The sequence below is a fragment of the Salarias fasciatus genome, chromosome 20 (assembly GCF_902148845.1).
Source record: "Salarias fasciatus chromosome 20, fSalaFa1.1, whole genome shotgun sequence".
Classification (NCBI taxonomy): domain Eukaryota; kingdom Metazoa; phylum Chordata; class Actinopteri; order Blenniiformes; family Blenniidae; genus Salarias; species Salarias fasciatus.
The window spans coordinates 2,288,245-2,303,694 of record NC_043764.1 but is presented as its reverse complement, the minus strand read 5'-3'; the positions used below and the strand labels follow the sequence as shown (position 1 = coordinate 2,303,694).

General features: G+C 45.5%; 1 protein-coding gene across 1 annotated transcript in view; it reads left to right on the top strand.

Annotated features, from left to right (window-relative positions):
* Positions 1–7,968: 7,968 nt before the first annotated feature.
* The window catches only part of LOC115408168 (cryptochrome-1-like), a 31,163-nt gene continuing 23,681 nt past the window's right edge, over positions 7,969–15,450 (top strand). Inside the window, exons 1-2 of the mRNA XM_030118774.1 lie at positions 7,969–8,128; positions 12,820–12,983. Of these exons, the coding sequence (XP_029974634.1) occupies positions 12,826–12,983 (158 nt within the window). The 5' untranslated portion in view covers positions 7,969–8,128; positions 12,820–12,825. The remainder of the gene's footprint in view (positions 8,129–12,819; positions 12,984–15,450) is intronic.

Genomic DNA, 15,450 nt, shown 5'->3' with positions numbered 1-15,450 from the left:
GAGTTCCGCTGAGTTCCGCTGAGTTCCGCTGAGTTCTGCTGAGTTCCGCTGAGTTCTGCTGAGTTCCGCTGAGTTCCGCTGAGTTCTGCTGAGTTCTGCTGAGTTCTGCTGAGTTCCGCTGAGTTCCGCTGAGTTCCGCTGAGTTCTGCTGAGTTCTGCTGAGTTCCGCTGTGCTCGTCCACCACATTCTGCCTGCTGGAACCCGGACTGGTCTAAACCGTTCAGTGGTGGGATGAGAGACGCCGATACAGCGACCGAATCTGACTTCAGAATTAACACTTTGTGAAGCTTTACATTCAGCTCCATGACGATCTGTTCTCTTTAACTCTGAACTCACGCTGATGTTCCACCTCAGTTCAGCTCAGCTTTCTCTCTGCAGCGCCGAACACAACACGGTCAGTTCAACGCAGGTTTACAGAGAAACCCAACGATTCCACAGGAGCAGGGAGAGGAGAGAGAGGAGAGGAACAGCTCTCTGAACAGGAAGAAACCTGCAGAACCAGAGTCCGAGGAGACTTCCTGCTGTTCGGGGATTGTTTGAATCAAACTTTGCCTCCAGTTGTTGGAATTTTTGACTTGAATAAAGCAGGTTGTCATGTTCCAGTATGTTTTCACATTTTAAGTCAGAAATCATTAGAATTAAAGGAGAACTATGCAAGATTTGCTTTAGCGCTCCTCCTACTGGTCTTAACGTTCTCCGCATCACCCCCCCGCCCCGCCCCCCCCCCACCAACCCCCCGCCCCTTGCATGCAGAGCGTCCCACTCCCGTTTCCTTTTTTTCCGCTCGTCAGACAAAGGTTTTTTCTGTCTTTTTGGTTCTGCCATCCGTGAGCACCTAAGGGGTGTTTGTTTTACGCGCTTTTGTACATGTACTCCCGTATGAGCGCCGTAAAGCAGGTTTGTTCTCGCAAAATGTAGTCGAGCCGCTCCCCTGAAAGTTGCAAGTACTGCTTTCAGGACCCAGACCCCGGGCCGAGTGGAGGGACCGGCGAATCACCGTGACAAGTCTTTGTTTCCCACACAGGGATTCTGAAAAACATTCATTGAGGTAAAAAAGTTGCATAGTTCTGCTTTAAATTAAAAAAGAAAAAAGGAACATTATTTCTTTCACAACTGGTTCAAGATTCCAGGCGACGCTGTGGTAGAAAGCAAAAACAAGTTTTAAATGCTTCAAAAACAACATGGCAGCACTTTTTTGTCTTGGTTCTTAGCAGTCAGCTGCACAAACTGACTAAGACAGCAGTTTTAAAAAGTCAGAACACCAAAACCCTGGAAACAGAGGTTCTCTTAGGTGGACTAGAGCCGTGATTGAGGGATCGCATACAGAACATCAGTGGCGCCTGATCCACTGATCTAATGAGAGAACCTGGACTCAATGGGTGTAAACACTTTCTAACTGGGCATCAATCCAAACAGCTGATCCACTGATTGATTGAGGAAACCCGGACCCAGTGGGTTCAAGAGGTTTACTTATTGAACCCGGGCTCCTGCCAAGTGGAACCGGCTCTCTCATTTCAATGTAATGTTTCTTAATTACGTGTCATTGACGATTGTTCCTCTTGTAGCCTATGTTCTCTCTGTTTATACATGAAATGTATGTCGATACAAGAAATGTATCTGTCTGTCCTCTCTCCTCTTTCTGTCCCCTCACCCCGACCGGAAGAGCAGTAAGCCTCCACCTCTGAGCCTGGTTCTGCAGGGTTCTCCTCTGCACCTGGTTCTGCAGGGTTCTCCTCTGAGCCTGGTTCTGCAGGGTTCTGCTCCTCTGAGCCTGGTTCTGCAGGGTTCTCCTCCTCTGAGCCTGGTTCTGCAGGGTTCTCCACCTCTGAGCCTGGTTCTGCAGGGTTCTCCTCTGAGCCTGGTTCTGCAGGGTTCTCCTCCTCTGAGCCTGGGTCTGCAGGGTTCTCCACCTCTGAGCCTGGTTCTGCAGGGTTCTCCTCTGAGCCTGGTTCTGCAGGGTTCTCCTCCTCTGAGCCTGGTTCTGCAGGGTTCTCCTCCTCTGAGCCTGGTTCTGCAGGGTTCTCCTCCTCTGAGCCTGGTTCTGCAGGGTTCTCCTCTGAGCCTGGTTCTGCAGGGTTCTGCTCCTCTGAGCCTGGTTCTGCAGGGTTCTCCTCCTCTGAGCCTGGTTCTGCAGGGTTCTCCACCTCTGAGCCTGGTTCTGCAGGGTTCTGCTCCTCTGAGCCTGGTTCTGCAGGGTTCTCCTCCTCTGAGCCTGGTTCTGCAGGGTTCTCCTCTGAGCCTGGTTCTGCAGGGTTCTCCTCCTCTGGGCCTGGTTCTGCAGGGTTCTCCTCCTCTGAGCCTGGTTCTGCAGGGTTCTTCCTGTTAAAAGGCAGTGTTTTCTTTCCTCAGTCTCCTCTTGCTCATGTGGATCTGTTGGGTTTTCTCTGTAAGTGTCTGGAAATGACTGTGTTGTAATTGGCACTTCATAAATAAAGCTGAATTGAATTTACTTTGTCTTTAATGGATAAAGAACCTCTGCTGAATTAATGTAGTGGGAAGAGCTTTGAACCGAGGTAGAGCCGAATCGGCGTTGGTACGAGGCGACGGGCCGTAGAACCACTCAGACGCATGTTTGAGAGGCTCATTATCCGGAGAGCCAAATGGCCCTAATTGTCCTGAAAGGAAGTCTGACTGTGATTCAGACGGGCTGACGCTGACGAGGACGAGCAGGCGGAGTGACAGCATGTTGGGTGCCGCCGCCGCCGCTCTGGGCATTGTTCATACCGGGGGAGATCTGCGGCCATCTGCAGGGAGGCAGCCAGAAATAACCCCGGCCGGTCAAGCTGACCCACATCCAGGTAGAAGAAGCCCCGCCGGGGAAAACCCGGCCATGTGAAGGAGCCGGTGGAGAAACAGAGGAGGAGAACAGAAATGCCGTGTTCCTGATAAAAACAAAGTTTAGTTTAGTTTATTGATTTATTTGACAGGGACCATGTACAAATACATTAATCTTTCAATAGAAAAGATGCTTTGCACCAGATTTAGCAAATGCTAATTTCCATCTGCAGTCCCTGGGCAGGTTCACAACAGTAACAATGCAATTACATAACTACTTGTTAAAAAACTAGTACAAAACACAATACATTAGCTCATTTAAAATTAATATACATCAATGTCAAATCCTATGTACAAAATCAACCGGACTGATGTTATCAGGAATATATTTCTTCAGGTTTCTAGAAAAAATGTTTAAATCTACAGAACATTTCAGACTGTCTGGGAGATGATTCCATTCTTTAATGGTTTTGAATGAAAAAGCTGTTTGAGCAAAGGCAGAGGATCTTTTTGGGATCGCACAGTTTTTGTGAACTGTGGATCGAGATGTTCGGGTTGTTTGCTCAGAGTAAAGTTGAACAAATTTTTTTAATGGAGGTGGAGCAATGTTATTGACAATTTTAAAGATATTTCTTAAGTTTGTAAATAAAATTAAATTGTCAAAACTTAATATTTTATACCTACTGAGAATATTGCCATGATGATAACGAAGAGGTTTTTTGTCCAGTACCTTTAGTGCCTGATTATCGACGGATCTGAGAGGTTTGAGTGCGGTCTCATTGGCCTGAGACCAACAAGACAGGCAATAAGTGATGTGAGGAATGATCATAGCGTTGAAGTACGTAAAAGATGCCTCCGTGGTCAGACTATTCCTAATATGTCTAAAAGAAGAGACATTATATTTAATTGAATTGCATAGTTTTTTTGCTATGCTTCCCAGACAGAGGTGGTGTTACTGTCGCACTGAGCTCCGGCTTGTGGAAGCTGCTCTGCTGCCACCGTCAATATGTCAGGAATGTGCTGTGAATGAAACACTCAGATTTTCCCCCTCCGAACGCCGAGCTGCGAAGAAACGTCATTATTATCGACTTTTGTTCATTATCTCGAAGCTGACTAATGTAATGTCACAACTGCTCAGCGTTCGTCTGAAGCCAGAAAGTAAGACGTGGCGTGAATCTGCTTCACACTCGCTGCTCGATGCTGATTCATCCGGCGAACAGTGAGAGAGATCCGTGAACTCGGTGGGGAATCCCGGGCAGCACTTCAGGCCGTCTGGGCTCAAACGGCCCGGAATCCTTCAGTGAAACTCAGCAGAGGACTGCAGTGTATTCGACCAGGAACATTTGTTGTTTTCACTGCGGCTTTTGTTCCGAATGAAATGAGAATCTGACTCATTAGCAAGTGTCAAAGGAATCCTCCGAATAACGAGCAGTTTGGTTTCCAGCGTTGTGACGAATGCTGACATTCGGAAGAGAGCAGGTGGCCGGTCCGACGGTTCGAATGTCTGTTAACACGCTGTGTTTGCCTTTTTGTTTCAGAAGACCTTAATGTTTAGAAGGCAAAGTTTTCAAAATGATGTTTGTTTCCATCAGAAACACTGAAAGTGAAGCAATTTCAACTTAAACAATTAATCCTACTTATTTTCTTACCTTCACTTTAACCAAGTCTTTATTTCTTCTAATCTTTACACCTTTCTCTTTCACCTTGTTTCCATATATTTTGTTTATTTTCTTGTGAAGTGTTTCCCTCTGGGATTAATAAAGTATTTTTATTGTGCTCTACTCTCGTGGAGCACTGTGAATTGCCGTGTGTCTGAATGCTGCTGTAGAATTACATTTGCTGGAATCTGAATATCTGTGTTGATTTCTTGTGGTTACTGTGTAATATTTAATCTGGTGTCATCCTGGCTTAATAAATCAAAGTATAGAGGGTTTTCACCGACGTCACGACTTGGGCGGTACCCTCGCTGCGCCGCCATATTGGAGATACTCAGTGTAAACAATCATACTGACAGTAGTCGTGATTGTGTGTTATGGAACAATTTGAGTGCGTTCAGCCATGTCGAAAGCACAAGAAAGCTCGTCAAAACGGACTGAAGAAGCAAAGGAATATCGGGAAGGCCTTGGGTTACAAGAAAAAGCCCGATATTTAAAGAAGCTATGGTTTATTGGTGGTAAAGATCCGTAGGAGTTGGCTCCCACCTCCTGGACCCTCACTGGGGACCAGCACTTTCGTAGGGGTTGGGGTTCAAAATAATTGATTAAAACGCAAATATTACCAAGCTGATGGCTACAAATAGTGCCATAGCTGAAATATGTTTTTTTTTTTTTCTTTTTTACATAAAATACTTTAAAGATCTAGCACAAACTGTTTTCTTCAGGAGTAATACATCTCTTAAGGCTAGGGACAGAAAAATTCAAGTTTCTGTAGAAGCTAAACGTTTATGAACGATCAAAGTAACATATGAAGTCATTAATGAGCTTAAGCTGTTGCTCTGTTTCACTTACCTGACAAGAAATGTGCTGAACAAATTCGGACGTTGTCCAGATTTTTCCCTGTAGATTCTTGGTTAAGCTTTGCTAACCACAAGCTCCTCTGTTCCTCTGATAGTTTTTGGCATTCCTCACCCTGGTTTTGAATAACTTTTGGAAGTCTATAGAATTCCAAATGTTTTTCTCGGTCTGACCTATTGGTACAACCAATGACACGGCAAAATTTTACCATTTTTCCTGATTACGCTCTGGATCTTCGATACGGAGTACCTCCAAGATGGCGACTTCTGGGTCGATGACGCCCCTGATGACGCGACGGGAAAACCCTCTATTGGTTTAACTTCCAAACTGTACCTGATTCCGTTTAGCTTGTATTTACTTAATTGATTTTTATGAATGAAATTGTGATGAAATCCTAAACTTAGAGGCCATCTGAAAGAATCTTCTGCCTTCTCGTACCTGTGTGTGTTTAGACAGTTTGATATTTCTGGAGTTTCTAACAGAAGCTGTCTCCATCTTGCTGTAGTGTCTTTACTGGTGCTTTTGTGTCATTTTCACTCATTTTTATGAATGGAATTGTGTTGATATTGTGTGTTTTCTTGCCTCTGTTGTCTCGTTCCTGCGTGTATTTTGACAGTTTGGTGGTATTTTTGGAGTTATTAATGAGTCTCCTGCTCCGATTCATGCCGCTTCCATGCCTCTTTAAACGTGACCCGCTTCCGAGCACGTGATCTCAAACCGACCAATGGGAGCGCTCGCAGGTCAACACGTCACTGCTCACGTTCAACAAGCCCTGTGTTGCATTTAGGTGCCGTAGGAAACCAGAAATCTGACTTTATCGAGTCTCTGCCACATTCAAGAAGAAGAGGTTCTGGAGATTTTAATATGATTCAGTTATCATTTTAATCTCATATATAATAATATTCAGAAGAAAGAAGGTGAAGCCGCTGCTGGTTCCTGCACTCCTTACCTGCAGACACACCCACTTCTTTTAAATCAGGACTTAAATCACTATTTTCTGCTCAATAAACAATAGATTTTACTTTGTCTTAATGAAGTTTTTTGCTTTATTTACTTTCTTAATCTCTTTGTTTACACGTGTTATCCTAATTTGTGAACTGTGTCTGAATGGTGCTACATAAATTAATTTGTGTGTTCGTAGGTTTCTTTTTTGGGCTGGACATTGATTTGTATCATCAAAAAAAAGTGGGAGTTCTGCATGTTCATGTTCATTGTTTCAGAATTTCTACATCAGTGACCCCTGTTCTTCCTGAGGCCCAGAAAGTCATATTGCCATTATATGAAACTCATAAATCACTCAAAAGATTTTTAATACACATATATTTCAATACAGAGAGATTTAACAAAACCAGAGCAGCTGTTGGCCTAATTTATTGGATTTCTTTTTCTTTGTTTACGGCTGAAAAACAGGAAGCTCTGGGAATGAACTGATTACAGCTCTGTGCTTCCAGATAACTGAGGCCAAGTATGGATTTGAACCAGGGTCAGTTATATTTTTCAGGAATGCACCAATCATCAATGCCTAGTAATGGCAGCAAATAATGAAAGAAAAGTTTTCTTTTTAATTATTCAGAGCAGATCAGGAGATAGTTAATCCATCAGCCGAAGGAATACATGTTTTCTATTTCTTTTAGTCCTTAACCTTTGAAAAAGGGAAGTTTTTGCGAGAAGTATAAAGCACGTTGTGAAGAATCAAAACAAGACATACACCTGTTCATCAATGTTAATTGGAGCTATTTGGCCGTAGCAGCAACAGGAGACGATATGGAAACCATCAAAAGTGGTGCTTTAATGAGATTTTCTGTACTGATAGAAGAACATTTTGAAGCCTTCTTGGCTTTAAGAGGCAAATTTAATTAATTTATGTCACAAAACTACTAATATTAAGCACTTAAAAGAGGAAGCTCTGAAGAGAAAGATGAATCAGTCAGAAAGAAAAAAGTGTCACAAGAGCGATAACGTGGAATATGTGGACGGAATTACATCTGAATTCATCTTCTGTGATGAAAAAGTGATAAAAATGAATGTCTGGAACTGCGAGACGGAGTGGCGCCAAACCGCCAAACACCCCGAGACGGAGCGTAAAAACACAAAGAGCTCACGCCCAGAGAAAAGGAACAAATCATTTCACATAACAGAACCCACAAACTGGGTTTCACATGCTGTGTGTCAGGACGTTCATTCACTCTTTAAGTGTGTTTATGATTTCTCTGGTTTGAAAATGTTTCCCTATTCTCTCTGTCCACATGTTGAAGTGCCCTTGAGCAAGACTCTGACCCTCAAAGCTGTGAGCCGCACGCATCTGTTGTTCGGAGGCAGTGGCCGAGGTGTGAGAAGGGTTTGACAGTTTGCGGGTTTGAGTCCCACAGCTTACTCAGATCCCTGCGTAAGAACCTTGACCCTTGACCCCCTATCAGCTCCTTCTCGTGGCAAAGTGGGTTAAAAAAAAGGATTTGGAGCAAAAAAATGCTCATGGTACCTGCAATAAGCCAAGTGAGATATAAACCTTTCATTTCCACGTGATTCGACTGTATTTTTTATATATATTTTAATGACCGTAAGAGAAAGCGAAGCGGCTGGAAGCACCGTGAGGATCCGGCAGGGCGGAGTCTCTTTTCTCCGCCGTGACGTGAACGCAGCACTCGGGGAATCCGCGCGTGCGCAGTGATGCGAACTGTTATGAAACCAAGCAGCGCAGAGTCGGTCAGATCAGAGGAACACAGACACACCGCACCGGGAGCCGCGCGAGCCCCGCACGAGCCCCGCACAGCGCGCCCCGAGAAGAGATGCTCCCGTCCCTGGGCCCGACATAGACATCACCCCGGGGCGCAAGCAGCAGGTAAGCGCGAGCTCTCCGGAAGACTTTTACCGGCAGAAAAGCGGCCGGACTCCGGTAAACAGCGCCGCGGTTACATAAGGAGCGCTCCGGTGACCCCGTTTCGCTCCGCTTACAGGTTGTTTCTTCGCGTTTCGCTCCGTTTTTTAGAGACGTCTTGTTAAAAATCCCGGCGCGTCCCGGCGCGTCCCGGCGGGGCTCGCGGTTTTCGGGGCACTTTGAGGCTCGTTCGGAGCGGAGTTTGGCTGAAGTGTGTTCAGTCACCGCGTCCCATCCACAGACACTGTGACCTAATTTCCATTCGGAGTCCAAGGAGGAAATCCAGGTCCGGCTCCAGTCAGCCCGAGCTCTGCCGGCTGTCTCTCCCTTCTGTCAGCCCCCAAAATGACCGTTAAGGTGGTGTTATCTCTATTTCATTAGTAAAGAATTAGTAAATTAATATATGAATTCTATATATCAAATATTCAGTAACAATAGATCAGGGACGAAAGTAATAGATTACAGATACAGTAATACAGAAAAGTTTTGGAAAACCTGAAGCAATTCAGTTATTGTCTATTGATCACCTATGATTGTCTTTCCTTCAATACTATTGTTGATTACTGCCAAAAATCACATTTTGACATTTTAGTGAAAAAGTCAAATTCTCATAAATTAACAATTTATTAATTGAATTGAATTAAATGATCAGAATGTGTCAATGTGATGCTTCTTTCATTAATTTTTTTTTAAATAAGGAATTTTGACAGTTCCTATTTTTCATACACTACATTACAATCAATGTTTGAAGGATGCTGTAATCTTCATTCAGGAAAGAAAGTAATCGATTACAAATACTCAGATGACTAATCAAGTAGTTTTGCTGGGAACTAGTAGACCTGATCAGAATCCATTTACTCATAAACATGTTTGTCTTGTCATTTAAAATGAGTTTCCAGTGTTTTTCCTCCATTTATTTGCTTGCCCACCTTTGAATCTGGTAAAGTGACTCATGCTGAGGTGAAGCTCACGCCGGGATCTTCTTCACCGCTCAGTAACTAAAGATTACATCCAGAGTGAACAGTGAATCCGATTGTTGATCCTGCTTCATGTCTGCTTTTGGCATCATCAGCTCTAAGAAAATACTACATTATTGCGGCGGCTCCTTTTCAGCGGGATTCTCCACATCGTGACAAATGTTGGGTTTTTGCGTCAGAGGATTTCCCGACGGGAGCCCGAGCACCGGCTGGGCTCCCGTATGGAAGCTGGCGGCGCAGATTCTCACGCAGAAAACACAGGAAGCGTGGCAAAAAACGTGACGGTGTGCGTCTTCTAAAGAGGAGGAGGGAATCTCCCTGAACCGGTCCCGGACCGACCCCCGGACCGACCCCCGGACCGACCCCCGGACCGACCCCCGGACCGACCCCCTGCCGCTGAAACGAGCATCCTGGAGAGCCTGGCAGGCAGACGGCCGGGGGCCACATGTCGGGGAGAATCTCAGCCGTCCAGAGACTTGAGAAGTTTCTGATTTGCTCCTTTCACAGAGCGAGGCGCTGAGCTTATCGGCAGTTACAGTGGATCGTCGCTCAGATTCAGAGTCTTACAAATAGACGTCGTCTGAATTCCTAATTTTCAAAACTTTCTTTCCATTTGCGATCAGAGACTGTAGAAATCTGCTTAAATGGTTGTTTCTTCTCAACGTTTTGGACTTTTCTGTTATGTGTCAGTGAGTTGATGGCTCGGAGCTTATTGCAGAGCTTTAGTGGATCCTCGCCACTGGTTTGCATGTTGCCACCTTGTGTTGCCAGTTCTGCCTCGGGGCTTAAACACTCCTACAATACAGCAGATTCATGGCTCTCATGTCTGCTCTTGCAGAAAAGAAGTTTCTTTTTCAAATGCATGCGTCATCTTTAAGATTTCTTTCATTGTTGTTGTTTTTTTTTAATGGACATTCAGTTTAAACAGCCTGAAATGAGAGAAAACTAGTATAAATCCAGTCTAAAACTAGGAGAGAAAAAAAGCAGTCTGAGTCCAAAACTCTGGAAACCTAGTCCACAGCTGGAGAAAACTAGTCTGAACTCATTCCAAAATCATTTAATGTCTGATAAAAGTTGATTTTTATCACCATAAAGTTGCAAGTAACCATGTCTGAATTCCTAATTCATGAAGTTTTCATGTTTGGTCAAACGCTGTTTAAATATGTGTAAAGTTGTGGTTCTACTTGGCATTTGGGAGTTTTTCTGATCGTGTTCCGGTGAGTTGATGAGGCTTATAGTTTATTAGTGTTTTAATGGATCCTTGCCACTGGTTTGCATGTTGGCACCTTTTGGTGCCAGTTCTGCCTCGGGGCAATAACACGACAATAATACAGTAAATTTACCATTCTCATGTCTGGTCCTGCAGGAAATGGGTTTCTTTTACAAATTCTTTTATCTTGAAAATTGATTCCATTCATTGTTTATGACATTCAGTCCAAGAACCAGTCCAAAACCCAAGAAAACTAGTCGAAATCTCAAGAAAACAAGTCCATAACTGTAGAAAACAGATCTGTACCTCTACCTACTGTAAATCGTAGTGGAATCTCTTGAATGAAGACTGAAGGTAGGAGCAGTTTTTTAGATTCTTTCAGCAGTGAAGCTCCGGACGATGCGAAGTAGCTCCTCCTGTTTCTGGAGGGTTTTTTGAATGAATGTTTAGTTGTGGCTCATTGAATCCTGCAGTCATTCAGAAGATCTGCTGAATGAAGCCAAATGTCAGTCAGCCACCTGGCGAGTTCCCCGTCTGAATTAGTCAGCAGGTCCCTGCTGGCCTGTCGGCGCCGAGCCGAGCCGAGCCGAGCTGAGCCGTTTGCCATCAGCTGCTCAGTTTGCCAAACGGCTCCTGAGATCCTCCGGTGACGGCTGCCGCTCCAAATAAGGCGTCGCCCCCTTTTCAGACTGGCGGCCGTGCAGACGCGGCGTCCGGCGGCGGGAGCTCGGCCCCCGCGGCAGCGTACACGAAATGCTGCAGACCCAAAACATCAGTTTGAACGTTATCGCAGTGAAGCCACCATCAGAACCGATGGACTGAACTAACCCTCGCACAGACTGGAAGACGTGTCTGTCCACAGGAAATCACTGAAAATCCAGTCGAACTTCTACCAAAAACAGGCATGAAACTCAAAACGGGGACAGTCGCAGTCTTGAACAGATGCTCAACGGCACTTCAAGTGGGACTAGAAGGAAATCAGTTTTCAAAGCCGTAACAAGGTGAGTGGGTTTGGTAACGCGAGCGCGGCCACGTGAAGCTCTGTCAGCAGGTTGCTGGTTGTCGTGGTAACAACATGCAAATTAGCTTTGGGAGAACGCCGCTGAAACCAGGAAGAAACAGACTTTTCTCCAGAGGCACAGCGGCAGTAAATCCCGGAGTGTCACCTGGAGCACTGGAGCCGAGATTATCTGAGGCTGAAGATTATTAACCCCTGTGGGGCGAAGTCTTCCGGTGGACCGCGAGTCGTTCAGGTTCCAAAATGCCATCAAGCCGCTTTGAAGGGTTTCTGGAATTAAACCCTGTCCTTATGATCCCTGCTGCAGAACCGCATGATAATCTGATGGAATTAAGATTGAGGCGTGAAAAAATATTGGAAAAGTCAGAAAATCTGTTGCTCAGAAAACCGTTGTTTCAGGTCCGTTTTGCTTTCTTTGGATGTTTTAATGAATTTCTGCCTCTTATTCAGACCAGAACCATTAGAACCAGGACCAGAACCATTAGAACCATTAGAACCAGGACCAGAACCATTAGAACCATTAGAACCAGGGCCAGAACCATTAGAACAGGGCCAGAACCATTAGAACAGGGTCAGAACCATTAAAACCAGAGCCAGAACTGGTAGAACCAGGACCAGAACCATTAGGACCAGGGCCAGAACCATTAGAACAGGGCCACGCTGTTCCTCGCGTTACTCCTTCTCCTGCTCTTCAAGGCTCCAGTCGTCAGTCTAACGGCGAGAGACTCTCAGGAAACAAAGGCTGAAGAGACTGAATGTGATGAAAGAACTCTAATCATTTATCACAGATCCGGTGAATAAACCATTAACCAGACTCCTTTTTCTTATTTCATTTGGTGTTTAACCCTCGAAAGTGTCAAAATGTTTTTTGGGAGGAGTATAAACAAAGACGTCACACATTACGTCGGCGTTAATCACAACTTTTCAGTTATGGAGGCAACAGGAAGTGGCGCAGAAATAAGCAGATCTGCTGGTTTAATGAGGTTTTCTGAACCGACAGAGCCGACAGAACCCCGCCTTGCCGGCGGGGTTCAGATGAGTTTTCACACTCGAACGTCTGTCCTCAGCCAAGAGTCTAAAAATGTTCCTGCCGGCAAAAGAAAGCAGAAAAAACTCTTGTTCTATTCCCGCCACGTCCCACGCTGCTGGCAGCCTCGGCGCTCCCGCTGAGGACGAAATGTTTGCTGCTGTAGTCCGACGGTAAATACATCAGCTGAGGAGCCGATGGGGCTTCTTCACTTCAGAAATCTATAGGAATCATTATGTAACATCAGCAAACTGGGCCAAAAAGAGAGCGAGAAGAGAGAGAGAGCACAGACTGGTGAGGACTCCCGGATCAGGAGCCTTTCTGGCCCGGCCGGGGTTTTGTTAGCGGACGAGCTCAACGCCCCGAACGCCACTCCTGCCAGCGGCTCCCTTCACACCAACTCTCCTGTCTGACCCCTTTCAGAACAAAATGGCCCCGAACTCCATCCACTGGTTCCGGAAGGGCCTCCGTCTCCACGACAACCCGGCGCTGCGCGAAGCGGTCCGGGGAGCGGGCACAGTGCGCTGCGTCTACTTCCTGGACCCCTGGTTCGCCGGATCCTCCAATGTGGGCGTCAACCGCTGGAGGTAAGAGCCGTCCTGCCGTACGGGAGAAATCCTCTTTCAGCCTCTGTCGTCTGACCTGTTTTAATAAGAAAAAAAATATCTGTAATAATTACTATTGACGTGAAAATGTTTACTTTTCTAAGTTATTTTCTGCAAATGATTATTCATTTTTATTTTTGAAAATATGAACAAATAATTTCACACGTTAAATTCGAAGTGAAATAATTTAAATTGGATATCCTCGACTCCTCGGCCCGTATACATGTGTTGAGATGCGTCTTATTTCAGTGTAAGTACATGCAGTAACTGCGAGGTTCCTGCTCGTGAAGCTGAAACTTGATCAGAACTGATCGTCTCCAATCCGACAAACGGCGCCGCCAACATTTAGCATCGTTTCCTCACAGCCGCACAGCGCCTTTCATTTGAACCGTAGGGTTTGTTTTTTTTGCTGCAGAGCTGCAGGGAGTGGTGAGTCACGCAAAATCAAATAGTAAAGAGGGAAAAAAGAGGGCGAGGTAGAGGATGGATGGAGCGATGGGGGTGGAGGAGGGGAAGCAGAGCTGCAGTGCTTCAGCGCACAGCATGAGGTCAGCATTTCTCTGTTTTTCAAGATTCCTTTTAGTCCCAATGATGTTGAATTTGGACAGTTTGATCAGCTTTTGATATTCAACTAGGTATATAATTAAAGGAAAGATAAAATAAAAAGCACACAAGTAATTAAATCTGACAGGAGCGACATGCTCCAGTCAATAGGTATTTTAATTAGTGTTTAAGTGACGTCTTGTGTTTAAATCACTTTTTCAGTCACATTAGAAAAACAGTGTTTTCAGCTGTTTAAAACCGTTTGGTGCAGATCAGTTACTCATCCATTTACAGCTTATCAGCTTCCAGAAGCACGTCGGTAAGAAGTCATCAGAAAGTAAAGTACTTGTACTTGTACTTGTACTTGTACTTGGCTGCCTCCTGCTCCGATGCTTCCTGCTCCGACTGCTCTCCGCCGGTTTTGAACTCGGTTCACTTCAATATCTCCAAATCAGTCCGGCTTCCATAAGAGCCTCACAAGTGGGTCAGTGGCGTAAGTGTCTGCCAGAACGATCGGTGTGAGAGTCCGGTCCACGTCCAAGGACCGCATGTGAGCGCACGTGAGCGCACGTGAGCGGGGTGTGTGTGAGTGAGCCCTGTCGGCTCCGGCTGCCTTTATTGCCTGCTGGCCTGTTTTCTGCTGTTATGTTCTATTTGTAGAACGATCAATAACGGGAGTCAGTGACCCGGCGGCGGCGGCGGCGGCCCGCTGAGAGCCGTGCTAAAAACGGCGGCGCACGCCGCGGCGGGGCAGGAGATGCACTTCACTGGTTCACACACCGCCTCGCAGGGCCGGACGAGACCGCGTGAAAGAAAGACAAACAGACATATTGAGCGATACAGACAGTCATCTATAAAATCTGTTCACTGGTTTATCAGCAGTCTGTCGCAGGTCAGAGGTCGTCGTGGGACCAGCAGTTGATCCGGCTGATTCAAGAAAGTTTCTTTCTATTTCAAGTTAAAACTCTTTGTTTTGGACCAGGGGTGTTCAACCTGTGGCTCCTCAGTCCCTCTGTAGCGGCTCCATGAAGCTTCGCAGCATGAAACATGAATAAACACTGAGTTTAGCTTTAATATAGTGACACACCACAGCACTGTTCAAAATGATTCATAACGCTGGGTTCAAATGGGATTCAGAAGAGGTACAAGTAAAACTGGAAAAAATACCTCAAACTACAAGAGATCAAAAAAAAAAAAAAAAAAACGGTTTAAAAAATCTTGAAATGTCTGGAATTTCTAAAAGAAGAAAATTAAACATGGTTGTAAAAAAGCTGGCAAAACTGCTTAAAAAGCGGTAAAATTGTTAAAAGGCTAAAATTTCTAAATTGTCAACCAAAGCGGTTATAATCAGGCACAAAATAAGTCAAATGTGAGAAAATGTTCTCTATTCTCAACTATACTCAAAACTTGAGAAATGCATCATGAGCTCCAGGTTTTCTGTGCTTCAGAACTCTCGATGCTCGTGACTACATCCTGCAGGAAGCTGCATGAGCCTCACTTTAAAGGTTCAATGTGTTTTGCGGCTCCAGAACAGCTTTTTGAAAAACGGCTCCCGTGGTGGAACTTTTGGAACGTTGTCCGACTCCGTCTCCATGGAGACGACGGAACACGCTGCTGCTGCTCCACGGCTTTGTTTACTACGCCTCTCTGAAAACTGATTTGATTGTGGCGTTCGGCTGTGACTCAAGGCCGCTCCGCCCGCCGTTTTATCTGCAGAAGGTGAAACGCTGCATCGCTGTCGACGCCCTGAGGTCGAAGCGAGCCAGCAGGTCGCCGCCGCCACAGCTCTGGAAAGCTGCACAGCTGCCGGGACACATGCATCCAATTAGCGGCGTTATTTTTACCTGAAACCTGGACTCCAAATGTCCCGGAGTCTGCTGCTCAGGGATTAGAATGCTCCACGGCT